The sequence below is a fragment of the Trachurus japonicus genome, chromosome 17 (genome assembly GCF_045865225.1).
Source record: "Trachurus japonicus isolate A0001 chromosome 17, Traja_1.0".
Lineage (NCBI taxonomy): Eukaryota > Metazoa > Chordata > Actinopteri > Carangiformes > Carangidae > Trachurus > Trachurus japonicus.
The window spans coordinates 37,734,530-37,750,109 of record NC_140923.1 but is presented as its reverse complement, the minus strand read 5'-3'; the positions used below and the strand labels follow the sequence as shown (position 1 = coordinate 37,750,109).

General features: G+C 39.8%; 1 protein-coding gene across 1 annotated transcript; it reads right to left on the bottom strand.

The window, feature by feature from the left end:
* Window positions 1–6,287: 6,287 nt before the first annotated feature.
* On the bottom strand, window positions 6,288–14,222 carry urod (uroporphyrinogen decarboxylase). The gene is made up of 10 exons (XM_085805999.1): window positions 14,082–14,222; window positions 12,624–12,736; window positions 12,234–12,313; window positions 11,984–12,046; window positions 11,104–11,301; window positions 10,314–10,475; window positions 8,755–8,889; window positions 8,228–8,328; window positions 7,065–7,131; window positions 6,288–6,555 (listed from the first exon to the last, which is right to left on the bottom strand). The coding sequence occupies exons 1-10, from the start codon at window positions 14,102–14,104 to the stop codon at window positions 6,391–6,393; spliced, it is 1,107 nt and encodes a 368-aa protein (XP_085662125.1). The 5' UTR covers window positions 14,105–14,222; the 3' UTR covers window positions 6,288–6,390.
* Window positions 14,223–15,580: the final 1,358 nt, after the last annotated feature.

Below are 15,580 nucleotides of genomic sequence, written 5' to 3'. Positions count from 1 at the left end.
GAAATTTCTTGGTTTCCCTCATCAAACTCATCAAATACACAATCCAACAACTCCAAAATCCTCTCGTGGACAAGTTGTGACCTGCACATTCACCACGCTATGAGATAATAAGGGAATGTTATGAGACGGAGTAGTAAATACAAAGACTGTTTGCCGAAAAACTGTCCCTGATAATGCAGCATGAATTTACCTCGAAAACAATTCTGTCTCGTAACGTTCTGTTATTATCTCATAGCGTGGTGAATGTGCAGGTCACAACTTGTCCACCAGAGCGTTTTGGAGTTGTTGGATTGTGTATTTGATGAGTTTGATGAGGGAAACCAAGAAATCCCATGAGTCTCCGTAGCGTAGCTCTGAGCAGCTCGCGGCTCTGCTCCGCCATTCTAAAAATAGCTTGCACCGCCAATATAAGGTAACAACCCTACTCCTAAAACTATGGGGATTATGGCAATGGGCCAATTTGCCAAAATGTTGAACTATCCCTTTAATACAAACTTTTTCCAGTGTGACCTGGATGACAGCAACGTTTTGTTGTAAGTTGTGGCCTCCAACAACATAGTGGGTCAGAAACCTGGCCCCAAATCAACAGGTTAAATGAGGTCAGATAGCAAATATCATCAACAAAGAGGGCACGCCATGCACAGCTGTCAGCATCTGCATCAGGGTGACTGAGGCCTCTGAAGGTCTTTAGACTGAAGCCTCAGCATCTCTCTGCCTGCCTCCATAACCACTATGGTAATAATACCTATCAGTCTCTGTCTCAGCAGGCTGCGTGTGAATGTGTGTGTTCATTCATGCATGTGGTCATAGACAGATATAGTGTGTGTGTGTGTGTGTGTGTGTTTGGGGGGCGGTCACTGATAAAGCGCTGATAGTGTCCATCCATGGCAGATGATGTAAAGCCTGCTGTCTCTCTAGGCAGATTGGATTTTCAGGCCTGCTGATTCGCTGAGAGATGGAGCCTGGACCTCCTTCAAAGACACACACACACACACACACACAGACAAAGAGAGAGAGCACATAAAAGCCAAGAGACACGCACAGACACAAATACATACAAACACACACACACACACACACACACACACACACACACACACACACACACACACACACACACACACTTATATATTATTCTCCTGCCAAAGCCTTTAAAGGCGAACGTGTGGAAATTGATCTCCATTTCTAAAGAGCACAAATTCATTGTTAGAACCTTTCTGTCACACACACACACACACACAGCCAGTGTCTATGTTCCCAGATGGCCCACTGACACACACACACACACCCCCAGCCTCTTCAGTCTTACCTGTCGACAATCAGCTGTGATTGTTGTTCATTTGTCTCCACGATTTATGTACGCAGGGGGGGGGGTTGGGAGTAGGAACGAGAGAGAGAGAGAGAGAGAGAGAGAGAGAGAGAGTGTGTGTGTGTGTGTGTGTGTGTGTGTGTGTGTGTGTGTGTGTGTGTGCGTGCGTGTGTCTTTGGTACAGCAGCAACACAAACAATGGTGATGAATGAAGGCTCACATTCATCGGAGCAAGAATTGCTTTTTTCCCCTCATTATCAACATTAATTCAGCTGCTTCAAACTGTGTGTGTTGTTGTATTTAATCATAACACTGAGGTCCACTCACTGCTCTACACTTAATTATTCGAAGGATTGAATTTGCCTTTTCATGTCCACCTTCTCTTTCATCATTCACCTATTGTGGGGTGTGCAGGGTTACAGATTTACAGAATGCCATGTTTAAGATATTCTTATATCACTTTCATGCCAAAAGAACAAATCGAACAAACAATGACTGTGTCCTACCAACAAGTACTTATTTGTGTGAGTAAGTGTGTATTCAAACCCACACAAATCTCACTCTACTACACTGCAGAGCTTCACTGTTAAAGGGATAGTTCAACATTTTGACAAATTGGCCCATTGCCATAATCGATATTGTCATAGTAGGAGGTTCATTACCTTTAATTGTCGTTGCAAACTATTTTTTAGAATGGCGGAGCAGAGCCATGAGCTGCTCAGAGCTACGCTACAGAGGCTAATAGGATTTCTTGGTTTCCCTCATCAAACTCATCAAATACACAATCCAACAACTCCAAAACGCTCTGGTGGAAAAGTTGTGACCTGCACATTCACCACGCTATGAGATAATAACAGAACGTTACGAGACAGAGTTGTTTTCGAGGTAAATTCATACAAAACCGCTGATGTGCATTGCCTTCAGGGGCAGTTTTTCAGCAAGCAGTCTCTGTATTTCCTACCTCTAAAACGGCTCTCTAGTTGTTCTTAAGGTCAGTTGGTTTTGGTCGTTCATCTATTTTTGGGTGTGAAATATCTTTTAGTGCAAATGAAAGACATGTTAACAATAATGTTCATTATTGAAGTAGCCTATTGGAAATATAGACTACATAAATGGATGGATGGCAATACAAAAAAAGGACGGATTTTCTAATTTTCAGTCAAGGTGCAAAATTGGAGGCTCATCCAAGATTTTTGTTTTATTAAAACTAGATATAATGTATCAAAAGTTGTTAATGGGTTCATTGTATCATGTTATTTGGTCAGTTATACCCCGTGAAAAGTCCTTAAAGCAGGCATATAATCCATTATTATGTCACAGCCCATTAATTTATATTTTATGTATCCTCTTATAACCTCATTAAAATGGATTAGGCACATCATTATTTATGGTTGAATTAACAAATGGGGATTCATTGTCATAATGTATAGGGCTAGACCACTACTAATATGGAAATCTGAAAATCCAACTTGCATCATTTTGATAAAAAAAAAAAAAAATCTGTTGGATTGAAAAAGAAATTTAAAAAAATAAAAACAAAAAAAAGTGTAGAGTGAATTTGTATTTTCTCAGAAAACGGTCAAACCCAGAAATAACACGGCATTGCTGTCTAGTTAGAGACTCTGACAGAGACAACATGGTGTATGGAGAGGAGGGAACCCCTGAAACCTCCCTTCACCCCTGCCTGGTCACATGATGTTATGATTTTTGTTGGAATCCTTCTCAACAACAACATCAGCAACAACAACCGGATTTGCCAGAATCTGCTTATCTGACGTTCTTAGCTGCATGCACACAGAAAAACACAATTTGGGATTAACTGATCTCCTTTTCCTCTTGTAAAGAGCTTCTACTCTGATTACAGCAATAATGCACATAATGTCATTTTAAGCCAAATTCAGTGTAATAAAATGCAGTTTTGTATTCATCCTTAATTTACTGAATTGTTAAATTCACATGGCGACAAAACTTGGAGGTTTGGGATTGGTTGTTTCTGGCTCTTCAGCTTTATTCAGGCATCTCATTTACTGTATGAATTGATGGCATTTCCTGTTGCCCTTTAACTTCATGATTTAATAGTTTTAATTTATGCAGGGGATGGCTTGGGTTTAAAAATCTGTTAGTGTAGACACTGTACAATCTTCCTTTGCCTCACAGAAAAGACTATAGGCCTAGAGGTCAAAACCTGGATCATGTCAGGATATTTATATTATCTCCTTTATTGACTGGTTAATACAGTATGTTGTGTATCTATATGCACTCAGTTTACAGTGTTTTATTATTTAAATATAGCTAAACTCCCAATAGACAATGGGAAAGTATGATATAATGACTGAAATAAAGACTACATGTTAACCATCAGCCATTTCCAAGCTCCTGCTTCACTAATAATAGCATTTTAAATAGACTGCCATATATAAAGGCTATGTCTTCTAGTTACTTACGTCATTGCAACTGTGCTGACTGCTTCTAGCTGTCAAATCATGATCAGCACTCTGCTCTCAGCTGTGGTTATCACTTGCATTTAACATCACAGTTTGGTGATACCAAGATGCAGCAACTCATACTGTGAATTTCTCAAACTATCACAGACTTGGCCAAGTGTGAAGTAGCTCCAAATTGTGTAAGATTCTTATCTATAGTCATGGTGGTAACTATACTCTTGTCCTTTTAACACTAATTGTTTCTGAAAACCCCACACAGGATTGTCATTAGAAACAGTTAATGCCACTCCAGAGGCCCAAGTGCTGTACTGTTTATTTATATTGCTGAATCTTATTACAAAGCGTGTCTCAAAGGACTGCAGACTGGATGATAAAATTGTGTTCCCACACCTTCAGGCAGGACAGTAGGCCTATCTCACTTCTGTCCCACTTAGACCCCCAGTCACTGTCAAGTGTTTGTCCCATTTTCTGGTCCAGGCCAGTCTCCATACCTGACTGTAACAAGGAGAGGCAGGCACACAGAGGGTTATGATGATATTTCGTGTTAAATGCTAATATTAGTAGGCTCTGTTAACCAATATTTATGCACCATAAACACAATTTAGCCCACGCAGTCAGTCTACACATGAGGCTAATGGTATGATTAGCTTAGCAAGGGTAATGCTGTCATTCCGACATCCCACCACTCCGACATTCCGCTATTCCGACATGTCATCCCATCATCCCAACAAGGCTTACTAAACTTAACCAACTCCTTTCTTCATTGCCTAAACTCAACCAGCGCAAAATCTTTTGGGGAAAAAATACCGTACACTATTAAAGGATTTGTCGGAAAAAAAATAAAATTAAAATACCGTCATTCCAATCATAGAGGCAAGAATTGCCGGAGGCCTATGTCGGACTGGTGGGATGTCGGAATGGCAATCGCCCCCCCCTTGACTTCCCATTTCTCCGACCATACATTTCTTGATTCTTGTGTTCATTAGTCCGACCTCCCATTTCTCCGACTTAAGTAACCCTAACCGTAACACTGTAGAAAAACTTGGATTAATGAGCGGTCTGACTTTTGGGCGGTCGGACAGACGTATGCTCCCCAGCAAACCACAATAAAAAATTGACCTGATGATGGAGCTGAAAAGAAAAAAAGATAATTCACTGACCTGACATGGTCAAGGTGTTTAGAAAAAAACTAAATGAAAGAAGTCTTCCCCTCCGGGGATCAAACGCTGCTCCCCGCGCCAGAGGCAGACACGCTAACCACTATACTACCGTAACAAACATATTTCAGGTGAGTTCACAGAGCTCCCACTACCGTAATCCCTTCAAAGGCGGACTTTTTTTCAGGTTCGGAATGGCACCCCTTTTTCAAAAAATCATTATGGGCTGGCACTCCAAAACATACAAGTAAATGTTCGGAATGGCGGCCCTTTGGAATGGCACCCTGGAACCCTAGGCTACATGATGCTAGCAGCAGCTACATTAGCGGCTACTAGCATGAATGTGGCTACAAAGCTGTCAACTCTCTGGTAGAGTTTGTCTTGTAAGATCTAAAATACAAAGCGAGATACATTTCACTAAACATTTAATTGAACAGAATAAAAACAGATATATTTTAATGTCACAGTGATTACAAGGTGATTTGGTTCTTAAGCCACTTGTTCAAATCTGACTTGATGAAATAAAACAAAGATAAAGACAGATTTGGGGTAAAAAACAAACAAAATAAAAACAGCATATGGCATCTTCTCATTATGTTTCTTAGAAGATTTTCTAACCACAGGAGTCAAAATAAAGCTCTGCTAATTTATTCACTGGTAAGATGTTGGGAAGAAGGGATTGACAGCTGAATGACCAACATTTTCCTTTAAAAACATGATTTTTTATTTTAAAATCCACTGCAGCATGTCCCTTAGTGAAGCTCTTTGCTAACCACAAGCTTTTGTTTTTTTGTTTTCACAGCATTTTATTTTGTGTCTCAAGGGCCTCTGAGACAGAAACTACTTGTACTGATGAAGAGCTCTGCTTTGATTGGAGAGGTTTAAGGCTACAGAGAGGTGATGGAGGTTTGTCTTTTGTTATTTGTATTTCTAAAGCAACGTTATTTTGAGCTTTGATTGAATAACATCTTAAAAGAATATTTTTTGAATAAAAACAAAAATACAATCCTATAACATTTCAAATGCACTTATAACGTACATCCACTTGCATGAATGATTTCATCCCGTTCAAATCCAAATACATAATCCACTCCTGGTGCGATCAACATATTACAGATGAACAGAAAATCTAACCCTTGGAAAACCAACATGTTTATGCTGCAAATCTTCACTCGAGAATAATCCATGTAAATGTACATGTTGCTTTTTATGTTTTAGTGCAGGAATTGTTGAATATTTGTCCTCTTCGCCATCATCAGCCTCTTGGAGAACCCCATGGCGAAAATGTAAAAATGTCATGGAATCATCTTAATCACTGGAAATGAGGCAGTTCAATTTTTCTTTTTAATGTTGACCTTTTGTATTCAAACACCAATGTTTAACACTTTCATACTTTTTAATAAAATATTGCATTATTTATTGTACATTTTACCACCAGAATCATCAGCATTTTGGCCTCTCCCCACACAGATGCGTATCTCTACATTTGTTTAATCATCTGTTTAGAGTGCTTGTGCACAGCTTCGACGAAGGCGCCCACGTTCTCTGGGTCCATGTCGGGGTAAAGGCCGTGGCCCAGGTTGGCGATGTAGCCTCTAGTGCCAAAACCCTCCAGCATTTTCTTCACAATGTCTGAAATACGCTCCTGAGGATAAAAGAAGATAAATAAATTGTACATTTATGTCATACAACAATTGTGTCAGGCTACAGCTTTACTTGTTCTCTCTTTGTCTGCTGTTTTCTGACAGCAACAATTCGAAGCTCTGAGTTAAACTCTTCTGTTTACTCTTTGGAAACTTTTTGTGAATAAAACTTGGCCACAAATCAACTGAGCAGACCTGACGGTGGCTTCAGGAAGTTTAGATGCATCAATTTAGAGAATTTTGTGAATCTAACTTTTAACACTCGCATCACAGAAAAGTAAGTGAATTGTGATACAAGAATAGGACTAAGAATAAGAACCATTTCTTCATTAACCATTTCTTTTCTTCTTTCTTTCATTAAATGCTAAAACTGAAGGCAACTGGATATTCAGATGTACATAAACACAATAATACGACAATACTAATCACAACTGTGAAGAAAAAGAGTTGACTTCCTGCTTCCTGCCATTCCTGTGTGCACAGTCAAAAGCAAACTGGGAGTGGATGTTACCTTTGGAGCGTAGAGTGCACAAGGGTCCATGTTTCCTTGCAGGCTGACCTTCCCTCCTGTGCGTTCCCTGAACACACACACACATGACAGGACACACAGGGTAATCCTTTAACCAACAGGTTAAGTATTTGATGAGTGGAGCAGAAAACACAGACAGAGTTTGTTGACTTAAACGCTGCATCCTGTGACAAACCAGGGACCAGGGTGAGGGCAGTAATAGTTAACCTGCTGCTCAGGAAATGCCACAGTGTGGGTCATGGTCCACGCTACAACTGGCTGACAAGTAACTTCACATAGTCTTCACATAGACAGATTACTTAAACATATATTATGCATTTATATTTTCTATATATTTTCCTATATTGATTAGATCCTTGATCCCACTATACACCTCTGTATTTTACACTTTTATTGTTATGGTACTCGTTTTTATTGTATGTACTGCTCGAACCTATTGCCCCGGTGGGATTAATGGTATTGTATTGTATTGTATAGATAGATAGATAGATAGATAGATAGATAGATAGATAGATAGATAGATAGATAGATAGATAGATAGATAGATAGATAGATAGATAGATAGATAGATAGATAGATAGATAGATAGATAGATAGATAGATAGATAGATAGATAGATAGATAGTTGATGATTTTATTTGATGCACTCCTCTGTAAAGTGTCCTTGAGTGGCTTGAAAGGTGCTTTTTAAATACAATTTATTATTATTAATAATATTATTATATATATAGATACAGATACTTTATTCATCACCTTGGAAAAATGGAGAAATGTGTGTTAGTTATGATGGATAGATGATAATAGAGGGACAGGGGAGCTCATCCACCTCTCAGTGCTGCAGCTCAGTGAGATGGAACGTCTGACCATGTCTGTGGCTCTATGGGCTCTTAACTAGTAAGCAGATTCATGTATTGATCCTCTTCCTAAGCTCACGTTCCTGAGAAGTTTCAACACTTAAAATCACCACCTGCTCCTGCCCGAGGAGGCGGCTCCAGTTCAAACTTCTAGTGATCACAATAAACTCTAAAACTCTCAAACCAGGGCTTCGAGTCGTTTCGCTGTTTTTCCCTCATGTCGTCATATTAGAAGCGACCAGAGCAGTTTTTGCATGGTCAGTGTTTGGTCTCAGTGTGTTCGTGTGTTACCGTGCCGATCGGGGGTCAATGGTCCAGTCCAGCCCGACAACCTCATAGTGAGACTGAGAGAGATCCTCCAACGCGTAGTGAGCATCTTTTGCGAATGCAATCTGGAACACACACACACACACACACACAGATAAAATGAAGAGATTTTCTAAGTCTCTATTTTTGGTGAGATGCCGCCACCTGCTGGTCGTCAAGTATAACAGTGATTTTCATCAGCAGAGTCCTTAATGATCCCTCTGGGGAAACAATGATGTTGAAGCTACAGAGCGCTGATAAGAATAGAAGAGAGTATTGAAACTAATATAGAAGGCAATTATTACAAGACAATAAAGTGCATAATGCAACAGCTGCTGGAGCCAATGATGTGTGTGTGTGTGTGTGTGTTTGTGTACATCATTAGTCCTTCATGTCAGGTGCTGATGAAAGAGCACCTGCAGAAATACGTGAGGGTGTGTTCTGTGTTTGTACACACTGGTATATCGGGAAAAAAAGCATGTTTATTTGCTTATTTCTTTCCTGTCTCTCACCATGGGAACATCCTGTCCTCCCTCTTTCAGCTTGTCTTTGACGCGGCGAGCGATGTCTCGGAGGTACGGCAGGGAGAACTCTTTAAACTCAGCGGGCCCCAGGATCCCAGCGTGGGACTCAAACACCTGCAGAGCCTGAACAACACGCACAGCGGAGGAGGACATGAGGAAAACTTGTCTGTGTGAAACCTGTGTAAATCCAGGTGAGTATTTCTCTCAATGACAGATCACGTCCACACAGCTCCTTTATCTATTAGAGATGATAGGAAACATACTGGACTGTGGTGCAGCAGCTCTTTATAAATACACCACTAAACTCATGTAAAGCTGGAGGAATGTCTCTGCAGGCACAGACTTCAGTAATGTGAAAAATAAAGTACAAATAAGGTTTCTTGAAAGAAATTTGAAGTTTTTTTTGTTTTGTTTTTTAACACAAAAATCAAAATCATTGATACAAATCTACAACGAGTATTAGGGCCACATTGACAAATAAAAAAATCACAAACTTCGAGAATAAAGTCGCAAATTTACGACTATATTCTCGTAATGTTACGACTTTATTCTCGAAGTCTGTGTTTTTTTTTCTATTCTCAATGTGGCCCTAATACTTCGTTGTACAAATCCATAATTGTAAACAAATAAATACGATCAACAAGCAAAATTAATCCAAAAAGGAAGGACAAAAACACAACAAAAAAAACAGCAACATCAACAAACAAAAACAATAGTGACAACAACAAAAAAGGTGAAAATTATGTATAGAGAATAAATAAATAAATAAATAAAAATAGGACGGCCCTCTATTACAATCATTTACCATTTCAGGGTAAAGGTGTTAAGTCAAACCTTCACCCTGGCTCAAAATTTCCCACCCATGTTCGAAAATCTGTGCGTTCTTAAAAGTTATTTGTGTTGTGAAATGGATTAAAATGTGCGTAAATCTCCACTTCGCATTTAATCTTAATTCGAGTTTTATCTTTGTATAAAATGTTTGTCAATCTTAAAAGTCATCTCTAAATCACCGTAAAGCACTGAATCAGATTTCCTCCCATCTCAAAATCTTCTGCAGGAAGATCAGAGGTGAGGTCAGTCCCTCTGGAGGACCTGGATGTTTGTTCTCCAGGTCAGATAAACTGTCTGAAACCACCTCGTTGCCCCAGATACTAAGAAAAACTGCAGTAAAAATGGCGACATGCTTTGTTGCTGTGACACTGTTTAGACTGTGTGTGATAATCCCAGTCTGTGCTCTGAGGCTCGACTTCTATGGGAAAAAAAGGAAAATAGAAAACTGCTGCCTCAACCAGATTTTGTGCTGATGCTTAAAAGCAAGTTAATTTCCACAAAGAGCCGGCACAAGCAGCAACAATCAGCAAATAGTATTTATATGTCCACCTTAAAAAAACACAAAACACCTCATAGAGAATCTCTTTCAGCTTCTCACATACATAAAAAAAATCCTGCCTCTTCAACTGGTTAGGCCACAAAAAAGGAGTCCTGTGATCTGATGAGTCATGATGATAATAATGCAAAGTCATGAATAGGAAGCGCAGTGGTCTGACCTGAGCTCCAGCTGCCACCTGCCCCAGCAGATACTCCACTATCACGTCTGTCAGCATCTTCAGCAGCATGTGGCTGGCCTCAGGGTGTCGGTACAGCCAGCGCTTGGCCTTGGAGTGGGTGTTGGAGCCTCCTCCCTCTATCATGTAGGACATCAGTGTCCACTGTGGGGGGACGCATCAGAGAGAGGAGTCTTAGCCAAACTCCTACTTAGCAATTACACTCCTACCTTACACCCCTACATTGAAAGCAATTACATTAAGATGGCTTAAACAGGATCCCCCCCACGTATGCTGAACGTACTGTAACAATTCTAGGAAATATTTACACAATGGTGTTGACATTACAGAATGAAGTGTTTATAGAAAGATGGTGGGGAAACAAATGGACTGATTACTAAAAGATCTTCTTTTTCAAGATAGGAGCTGGATCATAAATGAAACCCAGAGGTGCTTGATAAAAACATGTATATGTGCTGATATAATGTCCAGATTAAGTGTATCTATGCAAAGGGAATGTGTAACCCATGATAAGTTTTATTTTTGACATATTAATGTTATTTTTTTTTCACTATATGCATGTGTGTACAACATTATGCTGACAGTTGATTGGCTACTGTGACCACTTGCAAAATGAATCCCACTGGGTGTTGCAATACCACTGATGTAAAAGTGGATGTGAGGTAATAAAAAAATGATGTTGCAAAAAAAAAACCCTCCTACTTCCATCAGAATACACGAGTATGCTGTTAAACACATCGACAAATGAGTGTGTGTGTGCCATGTCTTGTACCGGAGCTCCAGTGAATCCTATGAGCGGCACTTTGCCCTCTATCTTGTGTCTGGTCAGTGTGATGGCTTTGAAGACGTAGCCCAGCTCCTTGCCCACGTCCACTTTGACACGCAGCTTCTGCAGGTCTTCAGGCTCCTTCAGGGGCTCCGGGAATGTAGGACCTTTACCTGGCACCATCTGGACATCCATCCCCATGGCCTGGAGGAGTGGGATCAATCAACAATCAATAGGGACAAAATCAACATTTGACAGATGGAGAGAGAAAGATTATTCGAAGTTTGTTTTCCAAAGAAATTCCCCTGTACTTTAAAAGATACACTCAAAGACAGCAAAATCATCTCAAAACATTTTAATATCAAAGAAATATCTAACTTTTAATATCTGGACTATTCCTATAGAATCCACACACTCTGCACTCTCCACTGCGTAGTGATTTTACCTGTACAAAGTCTCCAAACATGTATCACTTGCATATCCTTTGAAATGAAAGACTAGGAGCTCAGAGGTGATAGTTTACAACAACCTAATGTAGCTATATGCACTAATAAAGGATGCAAACTATTTTGGATCACACACAGGTTTTCAAGTGTCACACCAACCACTCAGATGAAAGTTAACTGCTTATATGCATATGGCCACTAGGGGGCAGACGATCCTGATCCTTGCACAGCCCCAGCCACACTTATCCCCCTGGTTAATGAGGACGTGTTCACCTAATGACTTGAAATCCACCCAGTATTCACTTTCCTCAGCATTCCCCTGATTTGTGAATGGTAAAACTACAACAGCAAAAAGAAGCTAAACCACACCACAGGCAGAGTCCTTTTAAGTTACGTGCACTGGGCAGGTTGAAAGCAGAGTCTGGTCTTTTTATCCTTACCTGTGGGACAACTAGGATGTCAGAGAAGATGATGGCAGCATCAAAGGGAAAACGTCTCAGAGGCTGAAAGTCAAAACAGAGGATGTGAATGTGAGTGTGGTTTGCAGTTGCACTGGTGACAATGACCCGAAGATATTCTAATAATCAATTCATCATCTAAACACAATATGAGACTAATTGAAAATGAGAAATTCTGCATAAAAAAAAACATATAATATAAGTGAGACTAGGTTTGAGTCCAGTGTTATACCTGCAGAGTGAGCTCGCAGCAGGCCGCTGGTGACCGGCACGTCTCAAAGAAGTCCTTCCCTGCTCTGGACTCACGAAACTCTACAGATTCGATTCAACAAAACATCAGTGGAGGATTCATGGGAGAAAATCATCTGACACACTGAATAAAACAAGGTTTTTTTGTACGTACAATTACATTTTTGACATGTCAGAGGAGGAAAAGCACAGATGTAAATATCAATATTAAAAAAGTCATCTAACTGACTCAGTGTCTCATTGTCATGACTTGCAGGTACAGTACACTCAGAAGAGCCATCATTAATGTTTCCCTCTTTAAAGTCAAAACATCTGTTGTGATGATTGAAGCAGACATTTTTATGAGTGTATTCTTCAGGTTAGAGGACGGTACCTGGCAGATATCTTCCGGCCTGTCTCATACACCAGACCGGGACATGTTCAGTCTCTTCTCCTCGTGCTGCTCGCAGGAATGTGTCATTCTGGAGCGTAGGGAAATCCTTTGGCCTGGACAGAAAAATAAAAAAGGGTTAGAATAATGTATTCAGAACTGCAAAAACATTACACAGCAGCACAATGATACAGCTGTCAATGCATTCATTAAAAAACAAGTGTTATTAATGTTAACATAGACATGTAGCCCCTTCTTTTAGAGCTGGACTGAAAGTCATAGTCAGTGCAAATAATGACTTCCTTTGAAGTTATCAGTCAGCCTATTGAAGCTTTATTGTAAAGCAAACTAATCCAAACTGTTATTCTAGTAAGACTTTAACAGTCAAATACAGTTCCACATATACATATTCAGATAAGAAAAACGTCATGAGAATTGGGTTAAGCTGGAAATGCCCTAATCACTAATAACCTGAGATCACCAATACAGTAGCAAGCTTCTGTTATCTACCATACTAGCATACCCCTCCCTTCTCCTGGCAATCATACTGGACATCCAGCTGCAGCGGTCAATGACAGAGTGATTATGGGAGATAACACTCCTCTGCTCTCTTATCATGTCCCAGCAGCAGAGGAAACGGTTGCATGAAAGGCTGCTTTACATTTATCAGCGATACATCACAATGTGGCTGAAATTTAAACTCTGATGTAAATCTAACTGTTGGATGGGATGGACCACTCAGAACGCCAAAGGAAACTAGTTAAATCAACGTCACTTTAACTTGAATTCACTTAAAACAGATAGGAAATACATATTTAACAAATATAGATCACCTTAAAACTAATTATGTATGAATACAGTAAAAAAGGAAACAACCAGAAAAACATTAGGCAGTATAAGATATGCAGTCTCCAGTTCACACAAAAGTGACTATTATCAGTGTAAACACATAGATGAGGCTTGTTTCAGTGGGGTACTTAAGTCACATTCATTACACTGATTAATTAAATTACATCTATTTCATCACTCATGCTGATATTAGTGTCATAATTTGAGTACAGATATTTGTTTTAATCTAGGATGTTTCAGGAAAAGTTGTGATCCACTATTCATTGTGCTTTTCGTCAAGCAGAAATCCCCTGTAACATTGCAGTACCCATTATTCTCATGTGTTTTTACACTAAATGTCACATGAAGTTGAATCAGAACAAACTAAAATTATGATGAATGATTGATGAATTGATGTTTCCATAATGTAGCAGAAGAGGATCCAAATGATGCGTTCAAGGTGGAAATTCCGATTACTGCAGAAATATCATATGATAGCCTGTACTGAATTCATGGTCTGACTGTGACACAGGCAGCTTTCCTGGCGTCAGTCTGACTTGGACAGCTAGAAGCCAAACTGCGACATCAATGTATCATCATGTAACGTCATGTGCTAACACCGGGGCTACTTACAGTATTATATCGTCCTTGCTCATGTCGGCAGCGCTGAGGAGCTGTGAGACCTACTCGGACGCTCCTGTGTGTCTCTCTCTGGAGGTGTCAGTCCCGACCTGCTGCTCCTCAAACTGTCATCGAAGATCGCTTGCACAACTCTTTCAGTCAGCTACACCACTGTGCTGCAGGGCGCGGCCATCTTGGAAGGTCACGTGACCAAACCAGGAAGCAAACCCCGGGGTTTCAAAACAAAAGAGACACCAAAGTCCGACAATACACAATAAGATATTCAGGAGCCGTGATAATATATTCACAAATAAATAAATAAATAAATAAATACATGCAAAACCAAACATTTCCAGAACCTTTCTTCTTTCTGTTGAGTCAACACTTAGCTTTGGCCACTTATTTTTGGTTTCTTTGAATAATGAATAGGCCTACACTTACATACACAAAATTAGTGTGTTTGTCTATGGACCTGTGGAGTCTAATAATAAAGTCTTGATTGATTGATTGACTTGATTCCCCCCCCTAGTTAATTCTGAATACATGTGTTTGAATGAGTCCATAGGCCTAGGGAAATTATGGCACCAATTTGTTTTTTATTGATTTATTTTTCATTTATCAGGAAATCCTACTGAGATTTAGCCTTAACATTTAAGCATTACATTAGGCTACAATGTGCAAAAATTGATTGGAGAAAAAACAACAAAAGAGTTATTGGACAGATATGTCTGCAGGTAGGGCCAAAAAGATCTGCGGTTTATAATAAATACATCTTTGGTAGGGCTCCTCCATGGATGGCCTCCTCCCACCAAACCTGACATTCACAAAGAAATAATAACCAATGTTCAAAATCTGGACTCATTTTTAAAGTTAGGCTATTTCAGTTTGAGTTTTTTGTTGTTGTTGTTGTTGATGGGAGAAAACAAATCCTGACAAACCAAGAATACCAGTCACATGACCAACAAAAAAATAAATAAATAAAGCCAGGAAGAAAAAGGAGAGCCGCTACTTCACAGCTTCACAAATCTCTTGCGTTTTTTTCTTCTTCTTGTCAGAGAAGGACTTTGTTCTTGTCAACCATGGATGTATTATATTGTTGTCAACCCATAGATATATATCTATGTTGTCAACCGGCGACTTTGCCGCGCTGCGCACAGGAAATGGGAGGGAGAGAGGAGCCGTGAGTCTCCTAGCAACAGGTAGAAACATGGCCGACAACTCGAAGAAGCGCCAAAGACAAAAGTTCAGGGATTGTGCGAAAAGAATGAACAACCAAACAAAACTGGTCGTTCAACAGAAGGGATGATGGAAAGAAAGTAACTGATGAAGACGACAAATGCACATTTGCATCAGTGTAGAGCAGAAATCTGACTGAGGACACACACAACTGAGACCGCGTTACTGCCGTTGGACAGGTATAGTGACTTCATTTGTAAAACATGATGAAGAGGATGAGTTGCTTCTCTTGGATGCTAGCAAACTACTGTTTACTAATCTGTTTGAGAAAATGG